The 27,858-nt window shown below is 45.0% G+C and overlaps 2 protein-coding genes across 4 annotated transcripts in view; one reads left to right on the forward strand and one right to left on the reverse strand.

Annotated features, from left to right (window-relative positions):
* The window catches only part of SYNJ2 (synaptojanin 2), a 103,053-nt gene extending 87,862 nt beyond the window's left edge, over positions 1-15,191 (forward strand). Inside the window, exons 19-27 of the mRNA XM_077755122.1 lie at positions 672-890; positions 1,010-1,088; positions 1,661-1,829; positions 2,242-2,415; positions 5,081-5,215; positions 6,621-6,733; positions 7,816-7,924; positions 10,116-10,267; positions 11,764-15,191. Coding sequence (XP_077611248.1) covers positions 672-890; positions 1,010-1,088; positions 1,661-1,829; positions 2,242-2,415; positions 5,081-5,215; positions 6,621-6,733; positions 7,816-7,924; positions 10,116-10,267; positions 11,764-12,435 — 1,822 coding nt within the window. The 3' untranslated portion in view covers positions 12,436-15,191. The remainder of the gene's footprint in view (positions 1-671; positions 891-1,009; positions 1,089-1,660; positions 1,830-2,241; positions 2,416-5,080; positions 5,216-6,620; positions 6,734-7,815; positions 7,925-10,115; positions 10,268-11,763) is intronic.
* Positions 14,347-27,858, reverse strand: part of SERAC1 (serine active site containing 1) — a 50,323-nt gene continuing 36,811 nt past the window's right edge. Inside the window, exons 15-18 of one of the 3 annotated variants that reach the window (XR_013332988.1) lie at positions 26,664-26,846; positions 25,732-25,875; positions 24,100-24,291; positions 14,347-14,810 (exon numbers count right to left, since the gene is read on the reverse strand). Coding sequence is in view for 1 of the 3 variants with exons in the window: in XM_077755123.1 (XP_077611249.1) it covers positions 24,155-24,291; positions 25,732-25,875; positions 26,664-26,846 (464 nt within the window). In the remaining 2 variants the exon portion in view is untranslated. Of the gene's footprint in view, positions 14,811-23,029; positions 24,292-25,731; positions 25,876-26,663; positions 26,847-27,858 lie in introns of those variants that run through there. The other 2 variants (XM_077755123.1, XR_013332989.1) reach the window with 2 other exon arrangements.

Below are 27,858 nucleotides of genomic sequence, written 5' to 3' on the forward strand. Positions count from 1 at the left end.
CTTTGTCTGAATCTCTGGTCATTTTCTTAGAACAGAGTCCTAGAACTGAAATTACTAGATCAAAAGAGGTGAACATTTTTGAGATTCTTGGTTTTTTAAAAAATTTTTAAGTTTCTTTATTTTTGAGAGAGAGACACACATTACAAGCAGGAGAGGGGCAGAGAAAGAGAGAGGGAGACACAAAATCGGAAGCAGGATCCAGGCTCTGAGCTGTCAGCACAGAGCCCGACGTGGGGCTTGAATCCACGAACCATGAGATCATGACCTGAGCCGAAGTCAGATGCTTATCCAACTGAGCCACCCAGGCGCCCCAACATTTTTGAGATTCTTAACACCAGTTGCCAAGTCGCCCTCCAAAAAGCTCGAATCCCTAGCAAGGGGAGAATTCGCACTTGCCACCGTCCTTGTCAGTACTGGTGAAAGCCATGTAAAAAATCTTTGCTAGTGGCTGGCACTGTTTCCTCTAAATCATTCGTAGGTAAAAATGCCAAGACAACGCTAAGATTGGGCAAAGAGAGAGTCTGAAACCCCAGGACAGGAGAGCCGGGCCGCAGGCATTCTGCTGGGGCCACACTCCTGGGTTGTTGATGTCCCTGTTGACGGTGGGGCTGTGGGGGCAGGAGCTGCTCGGCCTGTTAACTGGTACCTATCTCCCTTCGTGTCTAACACAGACCCGTGCTGGCGATCGTGGAGGTGGAAGTGCAAGAAGTCGACGTGGGTGCTCGGGAGAAGGTGTTCCAGGAAGTGTCCTCTATCCAGGGCCCCCTGGATGCCACTGTCATAGTCAACCTTCAGTCACCAACCTTAGAAGAGAAAAACGAGTTTCCTGAGGATGTGCGCACAGAGCTGATGCAGACTTTGGGCAATTACGGGACCATTGTTCTGGTCAGGTAAGTGCTGCCCTGGCTGGCGCAGGGTCCCACGTGCATGTCACGTACACGCCGGCCAGACCCCGGCTGAGCTGTCGCATTGCACTTGGCATTGACTTAGCACATCTCATTTATTCCAGGATCAACCAAGGGCAGATGCTGGTGACTTTTGCGGACAGTCACTCAGCTCTCAGCGTCCTGGACGTGGACGGTATGAAGGTGAGTCATGCTTGGTCGCCGGTGGAGCGGGGGCTGCTCGCTCCCTAGGGTTTTCTTGTGCTTTCACGTGGTCCTGGGATCTCCTCACCTATGTTTCCAGATGTGGGCACCACAGGAGCTGGTAGTCTTCCTTCCGGTATCTATTTGTGGTATCCTCAGTGAGGGACCTAACGTGCGTCCCTGGCCACTTGCAGAATCTGGGAGAAAGAGCAAGTCCTCGAGCCTAGATCCTGCTGAGTCCCCGGGTCTGTCTCGGCTTGCACCTGCACGAGGGAGAGCTTTGCAGTGCTCTCCGTGTATTTCGGAACATGCCACATACAGGTGGTTTCCATTTTGGTAATTTCCCAGTTTGACATTCACACGGAACGAAAAGCCAAAGATGATAATTCAACTTTCATTTGGACCATATATGAGCCGTGCTGATCGTGCCTGAGGTCTGGACCCTCAATTTTTCTTGGTAAAACTGGAAGACTGGCCTGCTTCTGATGCAGGAGTTTGAGCGAGAGAACGTTCGAAAGGAAAGAGAGTGGTTCTGACGTCTCTGCTCTCGGCTGGTCACCCTGTCCTCACAGGTGAAGGGCAGAGCGGTGAAGATCAGACCAAAGACCAAGGACTGGCTGAAAGGTTGGCAGGAGGAGATCATCCGGAAGCGGGACAGCATGGCGTCCGTGTCTCCAACCGCCAATTCCTGCTTGCTGGAGGAAAACTTTGACTTCACCAGTTTGGACTATGAGTCAGAGGGTGAGTAGTCCCTGCAAGACTCCTTGGCAGCTGTGGTGAGGTGGGCGGGCCAGACATTCCTGCAGCCAGCGTGAGGTTTTCAGGACCCGCTTCTAACACCCTGCCCGTAAAGGTTCCCGAGGGTCCTTGAGGTGCAAGCGTGTTATTCCACATTGCCTCGGGGTGATGGTGTGAACCGGTAAGTGGGACGTGCGGTCGTCCCGAACGACATTGAAAACCGTGGTCCTGAGGCTGCCTGGGCCGTGGGCTTGGTCCCCTGTCTCCCGCGTGGATGGGGTCGGGGTCCCGCACTTGCTGACATGGCTGCAGGCAGCCTGATGCGGAGCCGCAAGCCCGGATGTTGAAACAGACCCACTTCTGAGAGGCTGTGCCAGTCACCCTAATTGTGTGCTGTGACGTTTCCTTCCCCAAGGGGACATTCTTGAAGATGACGAAGACTATCTGGTGGATGAGCTGTGTCAGCCCGTGGTCTCTGACGGTGAGATGTCAGGAGACAGCCCTTCCGAAGTCCCCAGCTACGCAGCTGCAGTGTCTGCCAGCAGGTCACCGGGACTCAATAAAAAGAAGCAGCACCCGACCTACAAAGGTAGCTTGGCCCTGGCATTGAGTTTGCTCTTTCCCTCACAGCAGGGCATTGAATGATGCCACCAATCAAGTGCCCACACCCACGAAAGGGCTGAAACGACAAATCCTAGCAGTGGTGGAAACGGGGCTCAGGGCCAGTATCCAGCCACCACTGCACTGATTTTCTCTAGTGCTTCTTATTTTTTATTTATTTTTCTATATTTTTTTTACACCTGGTATCCTTATAACACGCCAGATTTATGTCCATTCCTGTTTCCTCTATCTATTTAAATGGCCACAGGCATTTTTTTTTTACATTTGTAATTTTGCTTCTCCTCTCCAAAACTTTTCTGTTTCAATCCCATAGGAGACATAGCCATTTTTTTTACTGAAGTATAACTGACTGCAAAGAAAGTATAGTTGCTAGACAACATTACGTTCATTTCAGGCGCACAACATGGTGACTCAGCAGTTCCGTACATTACACAATACTCACCATAGTGAGTCTAGTTACCATCTGTCACGTGTAATGTTAAAACAATGTTACTATATTCCCCATGCTATACTTTTCATCTCTGTGCCTGACTTCTTTTCTAAGCGGAGGGTTGTACCTCTTCATCCCCTTCACCTATTTTGCCCGTCCCCCCTCCCCCACCCCAATCAACCGCCAGTTTTCCATACGTATGAGTCAGTTTCTGGGGTGTTTTTCTTTTGCTGTTGCTTGTTTTGTCTTTTAGATTCCACATATAAGTGAAATCATACGGTATTTGTCTTTCTATGTCTGATTTATTTCCCTTAGCAAGATGCTCTCTAGGTCCGTACAGTATCTAGGTCCTGAGTGCGGGTGTGTGGTTACATTTACATAATACTTTATTGCACAGCCACATGATAATTAGCATCATTCTGTCATTTTAGCCTTCAGCCGAGAGAGACTGAAAGTCCCACAGATTGAACAGCAAGGCCGTAGGTTATCTAGTCTGATGGCGCTTATAAGTTGAAAAACCCTCCGGTGTTACGTGGGCTGGGAGGCAGGGTACTCCGTGCTCCAGCCTCACTGTCAGTAGGATCACCCGCAGCCACAGGTACCTTCTAGCTGTCGGTCGCTGTGCCCCCCCCCCCCACTGGAGGACAGCTATGCCCGATGGGTCCAGGACCCTAGCAGCTGTCAGGACCCTGTGAGCTGGGACTGAGAATACAGAACAGGGTCAAAGTGATTGGGATGCCTCGCAGGGGAGGTAATTTGCCAAGAGAGGTGCAGACACCCCAAAGCCCCTTTGCACAGTCGCCCCAAAGTTGGCTGGTAGTCTCTCTGCCCTGAACCGTTGGGAGCTGGTAAACTTCCAGGTTGCTGAGCCCACCAGGGAGCTGTGGGTTTGGCAGGGGTGGGCGGGCTGGGACCCTGGAAATCTGGCATCTCTCAAAGCTCCCGGGTGACTGAGGCACACGGCTGGGTTTGAGGACTACTGCCTGATACGCAAGCAGCAGACTTTGTGCATCGAGGTGGTTCTATGCATTGCACATCCGGAGGGCTCCTGCCCCGGAGCAGAAGTGGCTGAAGGGGCATGCTCTTCAGACAGGAAGTGGTCCCTTTCTCCGGGAGTGGCCATCATTGAGGAAGCCTCCAAAGGGGAGGGCGTGTATGAGCATAAAGGCCTCCTTGAATGAAAAGTTAGCAGATCAGGGGCATCTTGGGGGGCTCAGTCAGTTAAATGTCTGACTTCAGCTCACGTCATGATCTTGCAGTTTGTGAGTTCGAGCCCCACGTTGGGCTCTGTGCTGACAGCCCCGAGCCTGGAGCCTGCTTCAGATTCTGTGTCTCCTTCTCTCTCTGCCCCTCCCCTGCTTGTGTTCTGTCTCTTATCTCTCAAAAATAAATAAACGTTTAAAAATTGTTTGAAAAAATTATCAGAGCAGCATGGGACCGTGTGGGCATCAAGAGGGCACATCCTCAACTCTGTGGGTGGTCAGGCATTCCCAGTAGGAGAAATCTGCTTCTCCCCAGCTCCAACCTCAAGCATCCATGGGTTTGAGCTGTTGGAAATGTGAGGGGTGGAGTGTCTGAGCCAAAATGAAATTAACTGGGCTGCGTCGTAGTGTGGGAAACAAGATCTGAAAGTGTCCGGAACTTATGTGTAATACGTGTATAGGTACTAAAACCGAAGCAGTCACCTCCTCACGCCCCTCTTAGCCTTTGAAGGCATCTGCGGGGCAAGGAGGAGTGTGAACACCTGTGAAGTAGCTGGCGGTGGGGCTGCGGTACTTGGAGCTTGATGGGTGAGCAGGGATTCTCCACATGAGGAGCTTGTCCCAGGATGGCTGAGGCGGAGAGCAGTCCCGGCTCCCCAGACAGCTGTCCTGTGCTAGAGTGAGGAGCTCAAACCAACGGGCTCTGGTCTTCTGTTGTCTCCTCTATTCTGTGTGAGAGCCTCCTTCATTATTTCAGAAGGAAAGGCACCTACACTTGGAAATATTTCCATGTCTCTTGCGTCTGGACAAGATGTCTTGTCTATTGCTCATATCTCATGTTCCAAGCAGGCACTGGGTGACCCTCCCCCACCCCAGGCCCTCACGCCGGCAGAGAAGGGTCCCCGGTCCTCAGGAGGCCCTCCTGCACGATCAGCCCGAGTCTGATCAGACCCGAGTCTGAGCCCCAACTCCCCTCACCCACATTCCACCATGTCCTCCAGATGATGCCGACCTGGCGGAGCTCGCGCAGGAGCTGGAAGCAGTCGGGGACTTGCGCCACCGTTCTCCAAGCAGGTCTCTGTCGGTCCCCACGAGGCCTCGGCCTCCTCACCCGCCGCAGAGACCCCCCCCTCCAAGTAAGACTTCGCTGCTTTGGGCTTACGCTGTGCCTGCTGGGAATAACCGCCTGTGGCCTGCTCCTCAGCACCTCCCTCTGAGTCCGCTGCTGCCTCACCCCGGTCCCCAGCGCCTTCCCCTCCTCAGGCTCCTTTTTGTCTTGGTGTCAGAGGTGGTCGTGTTTCTCAGGGCAAACTGTGTGAATCCTTTACAAAGCTGTTCACCCCCCTGTGGCTGTGGTTTGCTTTAAGGTGCTTTCTGTTTGAGACGGTAGAGAATGGAAAGTTGAGGCAACCCCCGAGCAAGGACCTTCCGGTACCTTCTTCCCCATGCCTGCAGAAGCGGCCTTCTGTCCGCACCGGCCCTCTCCTTGCTTCCCAGGGTTGCAGTAAGCCCAGATGCCCCACACTCCAGGCGACCTCAGGGCCGCCTCACACCGGGCGTCCTGGCTTCTGCGGGCCCAGGCCACGTGCCGAGGAAAGCACACCTCTTCCTCTCCTCCAGAACCGGTGCTTGGCCCTCCAGCTTTTTCCTCAACAACCTGAGAAGAGATTTGTGACGTGCTTTTGAGCACTTTCTGTTTTACCTCTGCTGTTTACTTCTGTCCCCACCCCAAAACGTGTGACAGTCAGACACAGAGATTTTCCTCAGGCTTTATTTTCCATTTGCGTTCATCTTGGCTTATGTCACCATAGTAATGGATGGTGAGCCAGAAGCATGTGACTTTTTATGTGTATTCTTTACTTTTCTAACACTCATAGAATAAAATACTAAATAAGTAAAATAAAATTTGTGTCATTTTGCAGAAATTTTACTGAAATAGATAAATACAAAACTTTTTAAAATTCACTTGACTGTCTACAGATAACGATGGTTAATCACAAGATTTCCAGCCTTTCTCTAATTATGTATGTCTATACCTACTTGCAGTTATTCTTTATTTTTTCACAAACTTGGCATCCATTTTGTTTGGTCATTGGTCTTTCGTCCTGACGTCTATGTCATTAAACGTCCTAAGACATGATTTCTGAGTGACCGTAAGTGTAATTTAATATCATGTATTCCCCTGCTTTGGGATTTGTTTTTTTAGCTTTTTGTCCAAACCATTTTTTAAATTGGGTCCTAATAACTGCAGTGTGTTTTAAACCACTCAAAAATGAATTGGCTTTTCTATCAGATTTGAGCCTCCCCCCCAGGATGTTAGATTAAAATCTGTGTTCAAATAATACTTCGCCAGAGAATAGTCACAAACTGCTTGAGAATCAAAGGAGAGAGTGAGTGAGTTACCGACTCTGTGAATGCCCAGCGGGGGCCCGCACCCTGCGAGCCTCTGTGGTTGGTCTTGCCCCCGACTGGCTGGGAGATGCCCGCAAAGCAGCCGGCGGCCTCACTGAGATGGGGACTCTGCCTCATTGGTTTTCACAGCTGGTTTAATGGTGAAAAAGTCAGCTTCGGACGTGTCCATCTCCTCCGGCACCCACGGGCAGTACTCGATTTTGCAGACGGCAAAACTGCTACCCGGAGCGCCCCAGCACGCGGTGAGTTATTTCGTGTCCTGCCCAAAGCGAAGTGGGCCAGCGCTTCCAACCCAAGGGGTCTGCCCCGTGGCTCGTCAGCCCCTGAGGTCATGCGGGATCACCTCCTCCGTGAATACATAGACTGGCACCTCTTTACCCTCTGCCAACTCTTTCCCAAACCCGTAACTCAGTAGCATGCCTTTCGTAGGGCTTTAAATGGTCGTCAGAGGGTCAGAGAGAAAATCACCTTTGATGAAAAACGTCCCATGTGTCCCACATGGTGAGACTGTTTCCAGACTCACCCGCTTCTCTCCCTTTCGAGGCTCAACGTGGACCTTGGTGTATATAGAGCAGTGCTTGATAGAGGGCAGAATAGGAGAAATTCTGATCAGTTGTCTTGAGAGAAGAGGTAACGGGGCCTAAATAGCACGGCAGGGGAATGCCAGTGATAACAGCAGGGAGGATTGTAGAGGTGGAAAGTTCCAGAAGATGGCAGTGAGCTGCTCAGGAAGACAGTAGGTGGAGGTCAGTGGAATAGAGCAAGGGAGGTGAAGCCGGGGTGCTGGGCAGAGGCAGACTGTCCCGGAGGGTGCAGGGCTGGGCCAGGTGTCACGTGTGACAGCCGGGGGAAGGGTGGCCAGGCCTCAGTGGTTGATGGTAGTGAACGCAGGTGTCAGTGGCCACCCAGAGGTTTGGGTGAAGAGGCGGAAAGAGTACTTTGGAGAAAACATGTATCTGGAAGGTGTGTCAAAAATCGTGCGGAGGTGTAAGAAAAGTGGCTTCTGTTGACTCTTTCTGGCTTTTACCCAGTTAATGAAGTAGATGGTGGCTTATCCACATTGTGAAGACCGATAACCACCCGGTTTGGGAAAGGAGGCTTTGTCAGCTCTGAGTACTACTGCATTCCTGTCAGTCCGAGAGTATCCGGGGGGGACAGGGGCTTGAGGGAGGGGGTCTGGATTGGAGTCTGTGTTTTAACTGCCATCGGATGGAGCCCTGCGCGCCTCATGCTTGTGAACAGATCAGCGGGCAGGGAGCGTACCGGGTGAGTCTGTTTGCCTGCCTGTGTTCACGGTGCTTTTCTTCCTGATTCTGTCCTGAAGCCCAAAGCCAGGACGGGGATAAGTAAACCCTACAATGTCAAGCAGATCAAAACCACCAATGCCCAGGAGGCAGAGGCAGCTATCCGATGTCTGCTGGAAGCCAGAGGGGGTGAGTGGTCCCCTGGGGTTCTGCTGCTGGTCTTTTCTCTGCCTCTTCCTACTAAAAGGGACCTAGAAGAGAAGGTAACTTCTTTCTTTCTGGATGCAGTATCAAGTGGAAGCACCCTTCATCTATATTTGATAAAATTCCACTACTAAATTTTACTGTGCATTTAAAATTATGTATTTATTTTATTTATTTTGGGAAAGAGCACACGTGCGTGGAGGGGCAGAGAGAGAGGGAGAGAGAGAATCCCAAGCAGGCTCCACACTGTCAGCATGGAGTCTGATGCAGGGCTTGAACCCACGAACCGTGAGAGCATGACCTGAGCTGAAATCAAGAGTTGGACACTTAACCAACTGAGCCACCCAGGTGCCCCTAGAATATATATATTTAAAGTTCAGTAAGTATATGGAAATAACCCCAGGATTATTAAGAAGTACTTTAAGGGAGAGACTGAAATTAACAAAGAATTTTAGAAAAGGGTAATGGCCCCAGGCACTGACTCATTGCGCTGGCTCCGTAAAAAGAGATAGGTAGGGGATGCATCCCTATTTCAGGCATAAAACCTACTTTTTAAATCACTAGCAAGGATAGCTTCTTTACTGTCTGGCAGGAACCTTTTCTCCACCAAACTGCCTATTAATTTTTTGGCATTGCTGTTTCCCTTGAAACCCATGTTAATCATATTTTAACTTGGGATCTCCACCATGCATTCGAAATTGCTGATACTAATATTTTCTGTTTCTTGTTTTTTGGAGAGGGGGGACCGTGACCTCTGGGGGGTGGTGCCCAGGCCTAGCTGTCTGCTTGCTTTTAGTCAGGGTATGTACCTTCCTTGCAATCCCAAGTAACAGTTAAGGAGGGCATGAATTAAGAGATCAAGAAACATTGTAGGGTAACTATCACGAGTGGTTTCGTTTTTATTAAAAAGAGTAATAAAATTAGGAAGCACCGGGTGGTTCAGTCAGTTGAATGTCCCTCTTGGTTTCGGCTCAGGTCGTGATCCCAGGGTCATGGAATCAGGCCCATGTCAGGGTCTGCGCTGAGCATGGAGCCTGCTTGGAGTTCTCTCTGTCTCTCCTTCTGCCCTCTCCCCTGCTGGTGTGCGCACGCTCTCTGTCTCTCTCAAATCATAATCATAATAATAAATAATTGTATGGATGTAACCACCCACATGATCATCAGCTGATGAGTGGGTAAGATGTAGTGTAACCATATAGCAGAATATTATTCAGCCATAGAAAAGCACTCATATATGTGCTTTATCATGAGTACATCTTACCAATATTATGCTGAATGAAAGAAGCTAAACACGAAAGGCTTTATATTGTGTGATTCCATTTATACAAAGTGTCCAGAATAGGCAAATCTACACAGACAGAAAGTTATTAGTAATTCCCAAGAGTTGGGGAGGGTGTGGGTGGGGGTGACTGCCAGTGGGGACAGGGTTCCTTTTTGCAGTGATGAGAATGTTCTGGAATTAGATGGCGGTGATATTTGTACAACTCTAGGAATATACTTGAGAAACAGAATACTAAATTATATTCTGAAAAGGATGAATTTCATGGCATGTGAATTATATCTCAATAAAACTACTTTTTTTAATAAATGTTTTTTTGTTTGTTTTTGAGAGAGAGAGAGGAAGGGGTAGAGAGAGATGGAGACAGAGAATCCGAAGCAGGCTCTGTGCTGAGAGCAGAGCCCAATGCGGGGCTCGAACCCACAAACTGTGAGATCATAACCTGAGCTGAAGTTGGATGCTTAACTGACTGAGCCACCCAGGCACCCCAAAAAGCTTTTTAAAAAAGTTCTATGAATATGGCGGTTAGGAGAGGTTTGAGGTTCAAAATCTTAACGTTTCCTTGGTCGTGGGCCCTGTGGAGATTTTGAGAAGTTTCGGATTACCTCCCTTGAGAGAAACACACGTACCATAAAACTTTGCATGTGATGTCTGGGCCTCACTGATCCCCCCATGAAGGCCCTCTCTGGCGAGAAGGTGAACAGGAGAGACTGGGGGGTAAACCTCGCTGGTTGGTCCTGACACCCCCCCCCCAAGATTTTTTTGTTTTTAGAAAAAAAAGGAAATACATCGCCTGAGTAAATTAGGGTTAGAAGGTAGCAGACCATCTACCTACTAATCGTGCCATGAAGTGCCCTGTCCTGCCCACGTCACCGTCCCTACGACTGTGTGTTTCAGGCGTCCCCGGAGAAGCCCTAAATGCCACAGCCCTGAGGGACCAAGGGGCTTCCAAACCAGAGCCCCCCGTGGCGGTGGCCCCGCTCTTGCCCCGTCGGCCCGCACCCAGGGCTCCTGCCATCAAGAAGCCAACCTTGCGGAGGACAGGAAAGGTAAGAGCCTGGAGCGAAGTCCCTTCCTCCCGAGTGGCTCCAGCGTCTGCTTAGAGGATTCCCAGACACGGCCCCGTCCGCGAGGAACCTGCTTGGCCGTCGCTTCCTCCTTCACGTCCCCGCCGCGCCTTTGGCTCTAGCTGAGCAGAAAAGGCCCGGGTTTGTCCCTGCAGCGGAGCAGCTTGGAGGTGCCAGGCTCCCTAAATGTTCCGTTTGAGCCCCCAGATGGAGCCGCCGTGGGATGCGCCCCTCCAAGGGCTCCCGTGTTTCCTGCTCGTGTCCATCTGTGTCGTGTGCACGGGGTTGCACACGTCCACATTTGGCTTGCGCCAGAAAACTGACAACGGGTTCCTGCACCAGCGGTGTTGACGAGCTCGTGGGCGGCTCGGACACCGGGGCTTCGACCGCTTCTCTTGCCACTTTTCTTGCAGATTGTGTTCTGCTCTCACTCTCAAGCTTCTCAGCCTCGCTTGCTGCTTCAGAGACATGAGTTTGTCAGGACAGTCGCAGCCCAAAGACTGGCACCCGTAGACACATCTGGATCTGCCGTTTGATCTCGGTGTTCTAGTAATGAGACCCGGGTAATCCCTCGGCTGGTCGTTCCGGGGCGGCCGCTGCTTTTCCACCCGGGGAAAGTGTGCCTTGTGAGCTTGGCGCTTGCTCTGTGCTTTCGGCATCCGTCTGCCTCTCTGCTTGCGGGTCACATCTGTCCATCTGCCGGGCCTCCTTCCGGAGCAGACCCCTTTCCTCTTCGTTTCCCTGTCCCTGCTCTGTCTTGTCTCTGGAAAGCCAGGGCAGAAATGGGTTCCTTTTCTCAGGCCACTGCACAGGGGTTACAGTAAAAGGCTGGTGGAGAAGGGGTGGATTTTGCAGTTTGTTTTCTAAAGAGCCAGAGACCGGGCTGATACAGACAGTGCCAACAGCCCCTGCGGTATGGAAGCTTCCTTTGGCTCCGTGCAGTTGTTCTGTGATCGTTTTGAATCAGAGCAAGGAAGTGATGCCCCCGTGTGAAATTCTCCATCTTCTGTGTTTAAATATCCAAGATTTAAGGAGCAAGCTGATCCGTTAGCCCTTCAGGTAGCTGAATGCCGTGACGACGTTCCTTCAGCCTGAATTTTCAAAGCCGTGGCCTCAGAAAAGATCGTGTGTATTTTTGGAGATTTGCTTTTAATCAAGGAAGAGCATAACCCCATTTCCTAAGGTACCAGGAAAAAATAAAATAAAACCCTTGTGTGGCCCTGGTGCTGAAGCTTCCCGTATTTCATCGGACCTGCTGGCGCTTGGTTAATGTTTCTCCTCTGCCGTGTTGTATCTGGTTACCTTTCCGCATCCCAGACATTCTCAGATCTTGAGTTTGCTGGAATGTCCGCTCAACCCCATCCCCATTCCCCTGCGGACCGACCGCGTCTGGGTGTGGATTCCTGCCCCCCCCCCACCCCCCCACCCCTGGCGCTGGCCTCTTACTGACGTTCACTCTCTGTCCTGCCTTTTCTCAGCCCGAGTCGCCAGAAGAACAGTGTGGGCAACAAACTGTCCATTTTACCATCGGGCCCCCGGAGACCAGCCTGGAAACCCCTCCTCTAGCAGCCGTCCCTCCTGTCCCCAAACCCAGAACACTTCAGCCCGGGAAGGAGACCGAGAGGAGGCCCAGCAGGGGGAAGCCGGCGCCCGATGCCGCCCCTCCTGCTGCTGGGGCCGCCCCGCCGCCCCNCCACCTGCAGGTGCTCCAGAGCAACAGCCAGCTTCTCCAGGGCCTCACGTGCAGCAGCAGTGACAGTCCCCAGGCACCCCCGCCTGACCAGGGCATGTGTTTTCCCCAGCCGGCTTGTCCTGGCCCTTCGCCTGCTGCAGGCAGCCAGGCGGATGGCACCAAGGAGACGCAGCCAGAGGCCACCTCCCTTCTTGGTGATTACCAGGATCCCTTCTGGAGCCTTCTCCACGACTCTCACCTGTTGAAGAGTGCCTGGCTTTCCAAGAGCTCTGACCCAGTGGACGCCGGGACCGGGAGCCTTGGGAGAGCGCACACAGCCCCGCTGCAAATCAGGGCCTCGGCCGCCGCCGACCTGCCGCCGGAGCACCGGCCGAACGACGTGGGTCACTGGGCGTCCGTCAGTGACCAGGACAAGCGGACAGTGCTGCAGGTGTTTGACCCGCTGGCGGAAACGTGAGCAGGACGCGTGGACGGCAGCTCTCCCGGAGGACGCGTGCCTTCCTCCCCGCGGCATCTCTCCAGGGCGCAGCCCCGAGCCTTGGCCTCACCACTGCCCCCCACCCCCACCGGCTCAAAAGAGACCTCTATTTAAAGGCACACTGAAAACACAGTTGTCCTTCTGTCGCTCTCGTGTAGGTCACAGAAATTGTGTCTATTATTCAACAAGATGATCATTCAGCCACCAACATGTTTTATTCCAGACGTGTGCATTTTAGTTTCCTAGAATCTGGTTAGAGTCAGCGTGTGGACTTGAGGAAAGGGAATCTAGCTGATCATGTCCAAGATGCGCGCTCTCAGTGGATTTTAAATGGTTTTTCAATTTATGTATGTGGGGTTTTTAAAATTCTTGTTTGTATCTTACAGATATTGGGAATAACTTCACGGTGAAACACCTGAAGGTTGAGCTATAAAACTGAAAGGTGGCTGGGACCATTGAGAGCTGTATACCTGGCCTGCTGATACCAGGTTATAAAAAATAATAATAGTAAGAGTTGGACGCCCCCAATAGATCAACCAAATAGCTAGACTATACATTCCTGTGAGCCCTTGTGTTTATTTATATACATGTAAACTGACCTTGATCACGTGGGAGATGGTGTCCTACACTGTCTGGGGTCAGAAGCACATCCCATTTGCTTACTCTGATCTGAAACTGGCTGCAGACTCCTTCCTGCATCGTGTCTGGATAGTGCCTGCCGCGTACAGCACTACAGTCTTGAGCCCCCGCGTACAAGTTAAGCTGGTTTTTATGTACTGGCTCTTCCCTAAGAGAGGAAGCCTGGTGGCTTCTTTCTCCCCTTACATTCCATACCAAGTAAAAGCACACACCGTGAAACCCCATACTGGCACAGGATACTGGTCCTCGTTACATTATGAATATGTATTTTAGCCCGTCTGTCTGCCTGTGGCTTCAGGAAGGAGAATGCCCCTGTCCGATAAGAAACCCCAGGGCAGCATTTTTGGGTTTGCTTATCTATCTATTAGGTTTATTGTTTTTGCCTATACATTTTTCTATACATTTGCAACACCACTTCTTGCCCTAGTCCGTCATTTAGAACAGTATCACCGTATTAATTTACATTTTAAGAATAAGGTTATAAGGCATAGACTCCATTTAGAGCAGATACCATATTTTTGGTAACAAGAAATTCACTGGTGAAATCTTAGTGTGCCGCATACCATATTTAGGAGTTTTTAATGCCCTAGAATCCTACAGCAGTGATTCTGTATTATCCCTAATGTGACCGGAGAATTCCTGCACTAAATGCTCATGGTTAGGATGGCGATATTCATCCCGTCTGGGGGATACCACTCTCTTTTTACCTCTGGGCTTTTAGAATTATTTCTCGTTACCACTATCAGGATACACTGCAGATTACTTAAATTTGGTGCTCAAAACAAAAGCAAAACCACAATTTCATCTGAAAACTAGTGAGAGAGAGAGGTATTAGTGACCCCCGGAGATAAACAGAGCATACATGTAGCTTACCAGCGGTAAGAGGTGGTGTTTCTGGCCTTCGCTGATGAGAACACTTTCTGTAGTCAGTACTTTATGTCCTGTTACCTCTCATACACACAAGTAAACAATATCATTCTTGAAGAGTTAGGGGAAGAAAGAACACAAGATGGGTCAGCGGCCCAGAGAAGTTAAATGATTTGCCAGGATTCACTTTGCAACTAAGGATACAATTGGGAATGGAATCAAAGACTTCTTAACTCAAACGTTCTTTCCTCTGTCACCTCTTTTTCCCACCAAAAAGGAGGTAAATTTGAAAATAGGTGTATATATCACAGCAGTGACTTGCAGTGCTGGAAACTGACCTGATTTTCAGGTTTCCTTTTTATTCTAGATGCAAGTAGTCATAAGTTCAACAGAGAACAGAAGTTTAATTCAGAAAGGTGCTCATCACATAGGTAGCTCTTAAGAGTCTGACAGGAAGTATCAACACAGAATTCTTTTGCCCTCAGGAGGCAGATCACAAGAAAAATTGTCAGTAGTTTAACATAAAGAATTGAACAAATATGTGATGAGATGTTCAAATTTAGTGAATAACGTAGACTGAATTTTGAGGCGATCATAGGTAAGGTTCACACACCAATGTTCTCTTTAAAAAAAAAAGGACAATTGGAGTTGCCTTATTTATTTTTTAGATCAGTGCTTTGAGTTTGTAGGTTTCCCAGGTTCACGGCAGAGTTGGTTGAATAATCTGGACAATGAGCAGCCACCACCCTGGGGATTTCATCCTGTGGGTTTTTTATTTTCGGTCCTTCTCTGCTCCCATACAGGCCGTGCGGTTTCTTCATTACTGCTCTGTAAGACGGTACAGGCCACTGCAGAGGATTTGAGGCACAGACTTTACAATGCAGCAGTGTCTCTGTGACCCCAGTTATATAACTTTTCCAGCATAATCTTCTCTGATTTCTTGCCTATTTTTAAAGTTTGTTCCAGTGAATGACTGAAATTAGGACATCTGCCCAAGCAATTCCTGTGAAAGTTTAAAGTTGTTGAACTCAAGATACAATAAAATTCTCCTGATACATAGAAGTACAAGCAAAGTAATGTGCTAAAATATTCACTTTAGAATGAAGCAATTTCTCAAAAAGCTGCAAAAATTATTGGGTGACTAGTGATTAATAAAAACCCTGTAATGTTTGAAGTGATAATTTGTACTGCAATTGTAAAAAATGCCTATTAAATATTTTGTTTTTTAATTTGGCTTGTTTCCTTGCAGGTATGGAGAGAAATAAGGGATATTTTTTTTGGCTAGCCTTCTCTTTTGGATGAAATGTGATTACTAGTTACTCCTCTGAGTTTGGGTCTTGGTTCCTTTTTCAACCATCTCATTAAGTTAAAAAAGCCTCAAACTCATAATATGGTTAAGAATTTATGACTTGAATGTTGCCAACAGGGATCACTGCAGTACTATATGTAATAACTTCATACTGCATTATCTAGAAGACTTGAGAGATGCAAGAATTCTCTTCCTATAGGATCTCATAGCAACTTCCCAAACCTTAGACTGCTAGGTTGATTTGAGTACATTGTTGTGTAGATGCAAGAAAAAGGGAGCAAACTAAGTTCTGTCCGGGTTTGTTCTTAGCTAATTACCACACTAAATATAAATGTTTTCAGATGATTTTCATGACAGGAATACACTGACCATCTCAAAATAGTAAAGCTGGACTGTCCCTCCTGACCAGCAAGTACGATATTGAATTCATTTCATCTGAACGCACAGCTCTGTGACTCGGGTGGGGAGGAAGGAAACAGCTGGTTACAGTGCCTGCCTTTTCCAAGGTAGTGGCAGAGAGATTTGAACCTCACTCTCATACAGGACAAACTGTATAAAAACCTCTATCTATCTCAGTGAGGTAGGAGAATACAAATGATAGAAGTGATTAATTGTGAACAGAGGTCAAGGAAGATTTGAGAGGAGAGAATTAAGAATTTGACAAATAGCAAAGTGGGTCTGTATACATGGAAAAGATGTTAGCTGATGGGAAAACATTTCAGTGGACCATAAATGACTGTTTAGGATTTTATACCTACATAAATCTGTGTGTTAGATTGTTAGGATTGCAGGGTTTGTCCAGGCTAATAGCAAGTGTTCAAAGCATCTTGGAATATAGTTTATACATGGAGTGAGGTAGGGGGCCAGCATCACCTTGCTGAAGGATAGTTATACTGTATGTACCATTTATTAAGTAACCAACCATTTCCCTTGTTTCCTCTAATTAGGTTTCTCAAGGTTATTCAATTTTATTGACATTTTCAAATAACATTGGGGTTTATATAGGCAATTTCATTTTTTCTGTTGATTTTTTAAACATTTTTCATTAACTTCAAGTTCTCTGTAATTTGACTCTTTAATTTTGTATTTTTCTATTTTTTCCTTTTTTTTTTAATTTTTTAATGTTTTTTTATTTCTGAGAGAGAGACAGCATGAGCAGGGAAGGGTCAGAGAGAGANATCTGTAATTTGACTCTTTAATTTTGTATTTTTCTATTTTTTCCCTTTTTTTTTTTTTAAATTTTTAATGTTTTTTTATTTCTGAGAGAGAGACAGCATGAGCAGGGAAGGGTCAGAGAGAGAGGGAGACACAGAATCTGAAGCAGGCTCTAGGCTCTGAGCTGTCAGCAGAGCCTGACGCGGGGTTCGAACCCACAAACCGTGGGATCGTGACCTGAGCCGAAGTCGGACATTTAACCGACTGAGCCACCCAGGCTCCCCTAGTTCTTAAAATTTATCAAGGCTTGCTCTGTGGTCAAGTGCAGTATTCGTTTTTGAAGTGTGTTCATCAATGCAGAGTAAACATTTTTTTAGTAGTAGGATACAAAATTTGTGTGTGTGAGAGAGGAGGAGGGAGGGGAGAGGGAGGGAGGGGGACAGAGAGAGAGAGAGAGAGAGAGAGAGAGAGAGAGAGAGAGAGAGAGGGAGATTGAGAGATTTGCGATGCCAATTCCTCTGTATCCCAAATGGAACAGGTCTTTCTGCAAGGCAGACCCAGGAAGGGTGATTAGGGGGATGGGTGCAGGCTCTAGTTCTCCAATGCAGTGGCGTCCCATTATTCTTACCAAGATCCCTTAGTTTTATTGAATTAATGCTTCTTAATTTTTTTTATATAATGTTTATTCATTTTTGAGAGAGAGAACATGAGCAGGATGGGTAATGAGATGGAGAGAGAGGATCTGAAGCAGGCTCTCCACTGACAGCAGAGAGCCTGATGCAGGACTCAAACTCACAAACCACAAGACCTGAGCCAAAGTCAAACACTTATTAATCAACTGAGCTGCTCAGGTGGCCACCCCCAATCTGCTGTCTTTTGGTCATTCTCTACACATGTTGAATGATTGCCTTTGGTAATTGTGACTAGTTGAACAGATGCCTCTCTAAGGGGGAGGTTTCCCTGTGCTCCTCATTCTCCCATTTCTTCTTCTCCTTGGGCCGTCTGTTCTGTGCCCACCAGCCTACTTGTTGATCTCTGTGCCAATACTATGTTGTCTTAATTTTATTTAACTTTGATAACTGGCAAAACAAGCCCTCCTACCTCATTTTTTTTCTTGAGGCTGTCTTGGCTTTTCTTGACTCTTTGCAAGTCCATGTAAATTTTAGAAGCAATTTATCAAGTCCATTAAAATAAACACTATTGGAATTTTTTACTGAAAACACATGGACTAGAATAGAGATTTTTACAATACTGATTCTTCAACCTAGGAGCATAATGTATTCTTTTAAGGATTTCAGTGTTTCACGAAGTTTTAAACTTGTTAAGTTTATATATTTAGTTATTTCTATTTTTTTTTTAATTTTTTTTTACAAATAGTTTATTGTCAAGTTGGTTTCCATATAACACCCAGTGCTCATCCCCACAAGTGCCCTCCTCCATNTGTATTCTTTTAAGGATTTCAGTGTTTCACAAAGTTTTAAACTTAAGTTTATATATTTAGTTTAGTTATTTCTATTTTTTAATTTTTTTAATTTTAATTTTTTTTTACAAATAGTTTATTGTCAAGTTGGTTTCCATATAACACCCAGTGCTCATCCCCACAAGTGCCCTCCTCCATGCCCATCTCCCCCCTGCCCCCCACAACCATCAGTCCTCAGTCTGTTCTCAGCATTCAAGAGTCTCTCATGGTTTGCCTCTCTCCCTCTCCCCCATATATATGAAAATAGAGGGAATAGTTTGAACCTTCATGTCTGTCACCAAGATTTCATAGTAAACACTTTGCTATATTTGCTTTATATTTTTCTTTTGAAATATATTTTTAAAAATTTTTAATGTTTAGTTTTGAGTGGGGAGAGGGACAGAGAGAGAGGGAGACACAAAATCCAAAGCAGGATCCAGGCTCTGAACTGTCAGCACAGAGCCCAACGCAGGGCTCGAACTCATAAACCACAAGATCATAACCCAAGCCAAAGTTGGAGACTTAACCAACTGAGCCACCCAGGTGTGCCCCCCTTTTTTAAATTTTTAATGTTTAGTTTTGAGAGGGGGGAGGGGCAGAGAGAGATGGGGTCTTTTGAAATATTTTAAAGCAGGGGCACCTGGGTGGCTTAGTCAGTTAAGCGTCCGACTTTCGCTTAGGTCATGATCTCGTGGTTCGTGGGTTCGAGCCCCGCGTTGGGCTCTGTGCTGACTGCCAGCTCAGAGCCTGGAGCCTGTTTCAGTCTGTGACTCCCTCTCTCTCTGACCCTCCCCTGCTCGCGCTGTCTCTCTCTCTGTCTCTCTCCTAGAAATAAAACATCATTAAAAAAAAAATTTTAAAAAAATTGAAATATTTTAAAGCAATTGTGCTATCATGACATTTGACTCCTAACTAAATACTTCCAATATGTATCTCTAAATAACATTTTTATAACCTTAATACCATGATTATATCTAACAATTCCTACTTTAAAATCCATTTGCTATTTTTGGCTGGTGTACTTAATAAACTCTCATAAAATTCTAACAATTTACTGTATTTCAGTATACCTAACACACCACCCATATACCATGCAGTACCATACCATTATAAGATATACCATATATATACACTATTATTCTTAAGAAGGTGTTATGGCCTGAATGTTTGTGTCTCCCCAAAATTCATATGTTGAAATAAATCTTAACCCCTAAAGATGATGGCATTAGGAGGTGGGGATGCTTAGGTGCTTAGGTCATGAGGGTGGAGCCTTCCCGAATGAGATTAGAGGTTTTTTTTTTAAGTTTATTTATTTTGTGAGAGAGAGAATTCTACCTCCTGGGTACACATGGGGCTTAATCTCCAGAACCATGAGATTATGACCTGAGCTGAAATCAAGAGTCAGATGCTTAAATGACTGAGCTGCCCAGGCGCTCTGGGATTAGAATTTTTATAAAAGAGACCTCTCACCCTCTCCACATGTGAGGACACAGCAAGAAAGTGCCAGCTATGAGCTACAAAAAGGTGTTTTACCAGAACATGCCCATGTTGATGCCATGATCGTGGACATCCAGCCTCCGGAACTGTGAGAATAGATGTTTGTTGTTTATAAGCCACCCAGTCTCTGGTGTTTTGGGGTAGCCGCTGGAACGGATAAGACAGGCTTCCAACTTAATTACGACTGTTCATCCATTGTGAGATGCAGCCCAATTACAGATGTTAAAACAATTTTTAATGTGTCTTAAAACTGATAAAATATGGTCTCTCTAGATTCTTATGGACTTTCTATGTAGACAAGCATATCATCTACAAACACGTTTTGTTTCTTGCTTTCCCACCCCTGTACCTTTTTATGCCATTTTCTTGCCTTCTAGAGCTGGCTAGAAGATTTAGCACAATGTTACATAAAATTGTTGGCAACAGGCATTCTCCTCAAAAGGAAATGTTAATATTTTTGTTTTTTTCTAGTTACTTAAGATATAAAGGTGGTGGTTTGAAATCTTTTTTCTTACTGTAGTGATTTGTTGCTATAAATTTCCCTCTTAGAACTGCTTTTGCTACATCCCTTAAGTTTTGGTATGTTGTATTTCCATTTCATCTCAAGGTATTTTTTCATTGATTTCTTCTTTGACCCACTGCTTATTCAGTTGCATGTTGTTTAATCTCTACATATTTGTGAATTTTCCAGTTTTATTCTTTTCATTGATTTCTAGTTTCACACCACTGTGGTCAGTAAAGGTGCTTGATAAGATTTCAGTCTTAAATTTATTGACTTGTTTTGTGGCCTAATGTATGACCTAATCTGGAGAATGTTCTGTGTGCACTTGAGAACAATGTGTATTCTGCTACCGTTGGATGGAATGTTCTGTAAGTATCTGTTAAGTCCATCTGGTCTAACATGTCATTTAAGTCCAATGTTTATTGATTTTCTGTATGATGTATATCCTATTGCAAAGCAGGGTACTGAAGTCCCAGCTATTATGATATTGCTATGCATTTCACTCTTCAACTGTGTTGATATTTGTTCATATATTTAGGTGCTACGTTGGGTGTGCAAATATTTACAAATGTTATATTCTCTGTTGGATACACCCTTTTACCTTCGTCCCTTATTACAGTCTTTAGCTTTAAGTCTATTTTGTCTGATATAAATACAGCTAACCCCTGCTTTCTGGTTTCCATTTGCATGGGATATCTCTTTCCATCTCCTCACTTTCAGTCTGTGTGTGTGTCCTTAAAGCTGAAGTGAGTGTCTTACTAAGCAGCATATAGTTTTGGCTTTTTCCAATCCATTCAATGACTTTTGATTGGAGAATTCAGTCCATTTATATTTAAAGTAATTGTTAAGATAGCAATAAGTCCATGTCTAATCTAATTGTTTTCTTTTTGCTTTCTCTTTTGTGTATTTACTGTTAACTTTTTGCATTGAGGTTACCATGAAGCTTACATAAAATATTTTTATAAGTTTATTTAAACAAGTTCAAATGCCTACTAAAGCTGTTTTTACTCCTCCCATTTTTTTGATGTAAAAAATTACATATTTTTACCTTGTCTATCGATTAACAAATTATTGTACTTATAGTTTAGTACATTTGTCTTTTAACCTTCATACTAGATTTATAATTGATTTATCCACCACTATTACAACATTAGGGTGTTCTGAAGTTAATTACGTATTTACCCTTACCAGTGAGATTTATATGTTCATATGTCTTCCTGTTTCTAATTAGCATCCTTTCAATTCAGCTTAAAGGATTCCCTTATTTCATGTAAGGCTGGTCTAGTGATGAACTCCTCCAGTTTTTGCTTGTCTGGAAAATTCTTTAGCTCTTCTTCAATTCCAAAGAACTTTGCCAGGTAGAGTATTCTTTGTTGCCAATTTTTTTCTTTCAGTACTTTGAATATATTATGCCACCCCCTTCTGCCCTAAAAAGTTTCTGCTGAAAAATTTGCTAACAGTATTCTGGGGTTCTCTTGTGCATAACCGTTTTTCTCTTGCTATTCTTAAGATTCTATGATCTTTAATTTAACCGTAATGTGACTTGGTGTGGATGTATTTGGATTCATCTTTTGGTACTCTCTGGGCTTCCTGGTTGGGGAAAAATTCAGCCATTATTTCTTTGAATAAGCTATTATCCCTTTCTCTTTTCCTTCAAAGAGCCCTATAATCCAAATATTGTTGGGCTTGATGGTATCCCATAAGCCCCTTCAGCTATTAGCACTCTTTTTCATTTTGTTCCTCTGACTGGATGAATTCCACTGCCATCTTTGTGTTTGTTCATTCTTTCTTCCAACACTATCTAGTCTTGTCATTGAAACACTCTATTGAATTTTTCAGTTTCTTACTGTATTTTCCAGCTCTATGATTTGTTTGGTACTTGCTTACATTTTCTGTCTTTGTTGAAATTCTCACTTTGCTCATGCATTATACTTCTGACTTTGGTGAAAATCTTCATTATTTTGAACTCTTTATCAGGTCAGTCACTTATCTTCATCTTATTAAGGTCTATTTCTCAAGTTTTATCTTCTATATTCCTGTTTATTCATTTTCCTCAACACTCTCTTCTGGTTTCTGTACATTAGATGAAATAGCCACTTCTCCCAGTCTTGACAGAGTGGTCTTGTTTAGGAGATGAAACTTGTCATTCAGTCTGCTGAGCTCTTGATTCTCTCTCAAACCTTTATGACTGTCCAAACCACCTTCTTTATTCTTAGGCTCTGCCACCAGTTGAGGATCTGCCAAAACTTGTCAATGTTTGTTACAAAGGGGAGGACCTGTCAGTACCTAGATATAGGCTGATTGGAAGCTGGACTTTTAAAGTATAAAAGTAGACTTTTTCTAGGGGAAGACTGCGAGATGGGGGTTCTGCCTGTGCTGAGCCCTGACTGGTTTCTGTGTTTGTTACAGTCCTGAGGGACCTGCAAACACAAGCCCTGCTGGCCACCAGAGCCAAGCAATTGAGGGGAGCATTCCCTGGATAGCAGCCACAAAAGCCAGGGCACAAGACTTGCACAAGGTTCTCCCAGGGAGACCCCAGGGATTCAGAATGGGCCAGACGGAGAATGCAGATATGGCTCCCATTTGCCTCCCCAGTCTCCATGGAGGCTCTAGATGTGTGCTACATGAGAAGTCTGAGCCTCAGGCTGCAGCTTTTAAGATCTGCAAACAGATCTCCCTTAGCTTCCTATTGTTAGCTAACCCTTACAGTCACTGTACCTACAAAATAAAACATGGTTAAGTCACTTGTGAGGTTGGTGCATAATTAAATGTTAAGAGGGTTTACTGATGACCTCAGTTTACCTCAGATGCTATACTCTATAGTCTTAGCTTTGATTATCCCATTCCACGAATGTCTATCATCTTCAAAATGCTAAAGATAGCTTTAAAAGGACCCAGCAATTCCACTTCTTATATCTAAGAGAATGGAAAACATGTCCACATAAATGTTTCCAGAATTATTCATAATAGCCAAAAAATGAAAAGAACCTAACTATTCATCAGCCAATGAATACATAAACAAATGTATATCTCCACACAATTGAAGATTATTTTACCATAAAGAGGAATGAAGTACTGATACATGATACATCATAAATGAACCTTGAATACATTATGCTAAGAAGCCAGACACAGAGGCCACACATTGTATGATTCCATTTATATGAAATGTCCATGATATGCAAATCCATAGAGAGAAGAAGTAGATTAGTGTTTGGCAGGAGCTGAAGGGAAAAGGAGGTGAGCAGTGATTGCTAATGGGTATAGAGTTCATTTGGGGGACGAGCAAATGTTCTGAAATTAGTGAGGAGGGTCGTATAACTCTGCATATACACTAAAAATCAATGAACTCTATATTTCAAGAGGTGACTATTATGGTATGTGATTTCTATCTTCATGCTGTTATTAAGTCATCAGTATGATTTCATTTTTCTTACATGCTCAAGGTCAATCGATGCAACTTTCAAATGAGCATTAAAGAACGGTATCAGCTAAAGAGAATCAGAGAATGTTTGTGCCAAGTACTGCTGATATATATAATGCCTTAGAATAGTTTTATTTCATACTCTGATCAAGAATAGATTATCAACTTTATCCTTACCTGGGAAAAATTACACGTGTAGGTAGCTGCAATCTGGAAAGAATTATTAGAGGCTACAAGTCTTTTAAAAAGAGAATTAGTTATTCTAAGCATTATGAAACTAAAAACTTTTAAGGAACTGCCCATGGATGACAACAGGTCTGACAGCGTTAGACAAAGGTTTACATGGATATATTTTTTTAACAATTTACAGCACATGGAAACCCAGAACAAAAAGTCTTTATATTCTATATGTTATATTCCATAGTTCAGTCTCATCTCTAGCTAGGTACTCTCTAAATGGCATTTTCATGGAAGGTACTGATTGCTCTCCCTTCAGAAACCATCAGTGCTGCTCCTAGCATGAAGCATGAACTGGGGACAGTCACAGACGACACAAGGCATTTTCTGTCCATAGCAGCTTGCTCCCTGCACCAGGGCCAACACCGCAAAACCTAAGCTAGCACACACAGAATCTCCTTTAAATCAAAAGAATCCAGTTTAGCCCTTCATTCTTTGATTGCCACTTTAGGTTTGTGCTTTTCAGTGCATGAACTGAGAACAATATTCTGTTGCCTGCAACGTGCCTCAGACCACAGGGATGCCATAGGGACTATATTTGCATGATTGCTTACAGCTTAAGAAGAGAAAGAGAACACCCAAGTTTCTTGCAAAATGGGAAGGTAAAGGTCAGTCTTCAAGATCTTTGGCTAACGTTTCACAGATGAATTGTAAGGTACGCTGGTATAAAAAAGCATCCTTTTTCTTTGGCTTACAAATGTTCAAATGGTCAACGTCCACAGGAATTAGATCTCCAATGCCTAAATCTGAAGAAAACGAAAATGTCAAAATCTAAGCAAAAATACAGGCTTCCCCTGTCAATGCCAAATGAGGACAAATCGGGTAGTTCCAAATGGTGATTTGGTGGTGACAACGGACTCTAAAAAAGATGGAGGAACTGGCAGTTTGACCGTTGCTAAACTACATGTGACTAATCACACGAAAATGGATTCTCAGTAGGTATAATTTTATGCTTTTCATAGACTCTTCGTATGTGTTCCGGCCTAGTTGCTGACCATGAACAGAAACTGAACAGGATCATCCTCAAAACCTTTATATATTTGCATGTTATTACTAAATTATTCCACGGGTCTTTTAACCACATCTTTTTCTAGAGTTTATGTTGTTCCACTTCATAACGAGCTCCCTTATCCTGATGACAAGACTGGGACCGTCTCACACAGGATCCATCTTTCACTCTGCCGGGGGGCAGGTGATTTAGTGTTTGAGAGACCTGAGTTTCTGAGGTTTCAGCCGAACAAAGTCCACCTTAGCTGGAAGTGACAAGAGGTCCTAGTTCCAAAGTCCTTTTTTTAAGTTTTCCAGCCCACGAACTCCTCACCCTATGGCATATTACTTTGTAGTAAAGCCTCTGTAGGCTCCATTACAGAGTATTAAAAGCCTTTCATTTTACTTAGGTAATATGTAAAGGAGTTAGGACAAAACTTGGTATATAGGCTAAAGAACCATCTGGCAGGTCCTCCAGCTCCACACTGTCCTTGAGAGCTCTCAGTATGGCCGAGTGCCACCGGGTGCCGCCCAACCCTGCACCAGAGGTGACCCAGTTGGCCAGGTGAGGGAAAAGCGGTTCAAGAAGGGAAATGTGGGGTCATATACTACATATCGAGTAATATCAGAGGCTATAAAGAGAATTAAGGTTTGGGCCCTACCCTCAAAGAGCCTGTGATACCTTATAATACACCATAGTAACAGGTATTGGTTATTTCCAGTATTATAAAAAAAAAATTGTTTGGCTATTCCCCATCTAAGATTCCAATGGAAAAAACTAATTAAAAAAAAGTACAATCCTCCATTTACTAAAGCTTCTGCAACTTTTAGCTACGTGTAGAAACCTTTAACAAATCAACCACCAGTCTGTTAAATGAAACGTCCCTTTCATTCTAGCTGACAGCAGGGCCCGGTGTTCTTACTACCATGTGACAGAACTCACTGGTTATGGCTAAGTTAGAAGCAGCCACTGAACCTTGGCCAGCTAGTGAGTTAAATGAAGGGATGGGGAGGACTATGGCCAAGGCTGTATGTTGGCAAAGAAATTTTAATCTATAGCTGAAAAGAATCAAAGAATCTAGATCTTCATAAAACTTCTCCTAAGCTGAGAAGCTGAATATAAAAACGGGTTGCTTATGATTCAATACAGGTACCACCAACTAGGCATCTAATAGGGAACAAATTCCAAGAGTGAATACCTGCTGATTCCACGGGTACCACGTGCAGCTTAATCATGCTACCAATGTAAGTTGGCAGTGTTTCCACGAAATTCAGCACCCGGAAGTTTTTGTCTTTAGCAAACTCCAGAAAGTCATCCTGTAGTGTTTTAAGTGACGGAGAATCTGCAAAATTACAGAAAACAAGACTGTGACAAATTCTGTTTACCCAATTCATAATAAAATCTACTAAAGAGAAAATTAGGGTTCTCATTCAAGTTCGTGGCTTATCTTCTCTCCTTGATAAGAAGCCATTAAGATGAGAGCACAGAGCTAACGCCACCCCAGAACTGACAGAGACTGGCAGGCATAGGGGAGAGGTTCCACATGTTACTGGCTGACCGGATGTATGTAGGACAATGCAGCATGTGGGACTGGGGGCCCTCAGTGCGCTGGGTGGCACCTTCACCGTAAAGCCCAGCCTCCCATCAACAGATCCTGTCTCTAATCACAGAGTGCCTGTCCCCCATCCTCAACTAGGAAAAGGCAGCCAAGACCGACCGTATCCTAGAGGATACCCTACGACCTAAAAGAGACAGATCGGTGAACAAAAACCTGGGCACAAAAGACACAACTCAGTGAAGAAAACAGAAAAGAACTTTAAGAAAAATCTCCAATTAGTGTCGTTAGAATGATTTCAAAAGAACCCGAGAACAAGAGCGAGCCGGTGGAAAATGACCCTGGACTGCCAAAAATAAAGTTCAATAGAAGGTTTAGAAGATGTAGTCAAGCACCTCTCCATAAAGCAGGAGAGCAAATTTGAACAAGAAGATAACTGGCATATTAAGGCTCAGACAGGGGCTCCAAAGTGATTAAAAGGTGTTCCAGAAAAAGAGAAAATGCTTACTCCTTCTCCTGTATAACTAATATTATAATACAATCCCAATTCCCTTCATGACAGAAGGTAATATTACCCTTGCTGAGTTCTTTGACTTCCAAGGAGGGAAAGAGAAGATAGCGAATATTAACAGAGTATTCAGCCAGATGGGATCCATGATGAGGGACGCTATAAAAAATTATTCCTCTGGTATTGTTTATGACAGTACTCATTTCTGGCTTCTTAGAGGCTTCCAACAGCATCTTTTTGACAAGAAGACCTAGACGTGCAAAGAAAAACAATGCATGAGCTGTTTTTCTTCCCGCCATCATTTAAAAAAAAAAAAAAGCAGGGGGGTGCGGTGGTAGGGAACATGTACACAAAAAGAGATGTTTCCTTTAGAAGTTTAAACAATTCTCTATAGTCTAATAGGGCCTTAAAATATTAGCACTTGATAATACTGCTGATGTAGAATACAGCTGTCCCTTGAACAGTATGGTTTGAACAGTATGGGTCCACTTATAATGGATTTTGTAGAGTACTATTAATATATCTTATTTATTGTAAGAATACAGTATAGAATACGTATACAAAACATGTTAATTGATCATTATCAGTAAGGCGTCTGGTTAACAGTAGGCTATTAGAAGCTAAGTTTTGGGGGAGTCAGAAGTTATATGCAGATTTTTGACTACACAGGGGTCAGTGCCCCTAATCCTCATTGCTGTTCCAGGATCAACTGTATGGAACACGAGCCTACAAACAGCTAAGATTCTAGAAACTCTTCTGAAAGGCGGATCTTCTATCACAGGACGCACTGTCCCACAGAAGGGGTGCCAGGCACTATCTGGGGCATCCATCAGTGAAGTACACGTGCAGCACCTGTCTCCCCATCCTGCCCTCAGTGGCCCACTAATGGCCACACCATGAGGACAGTACTAATATTATAATATTCAGAAAAGTACTAATACTCAAAAAAGTCCCCTAAAGCTTGTCACCCATGGAAAACAGACCTTCTGGAGGCAAATGTACCTAGGAAGGCACCCTCTCTTCTGTCCCCCTACCCTGGGCTTGAAGCTGATGATGCAACACAAAGTTCACTGAGACGGTGACAGTGGATCTCTGCGGACACAAAGGGCTACATCCACCTTTCTCTCAGAAAAAGCCCCAACTCCGAGTCTGCAATCCTGAGTGTTTTATCAGATAAACGAGGTCAGAGGCTGCAACAAGGGCCCGCTACAGGGCGGAGGGTGAAAACTGGTAGGAGAAAGGGGTGGGATTGGGGGGGGGGG

The sequence above is a fragment of the Crocuta crocuta genome, unplaced genomic scaffold (genome assembly GCF_008692635.1).
Source record: "Crocuta crocuta isolate KB4526 unplaced genomic scaffold, BGI_CrCroc_1.0 scaffold11, whole genome shotgun sequence".
Classification (NCBI taxonomy): Eukaryota; Metazoa; Chordata; class Mammalia; order Carnivora; family Hyaenidae; genus Crocuta; species Crocuta crocuta.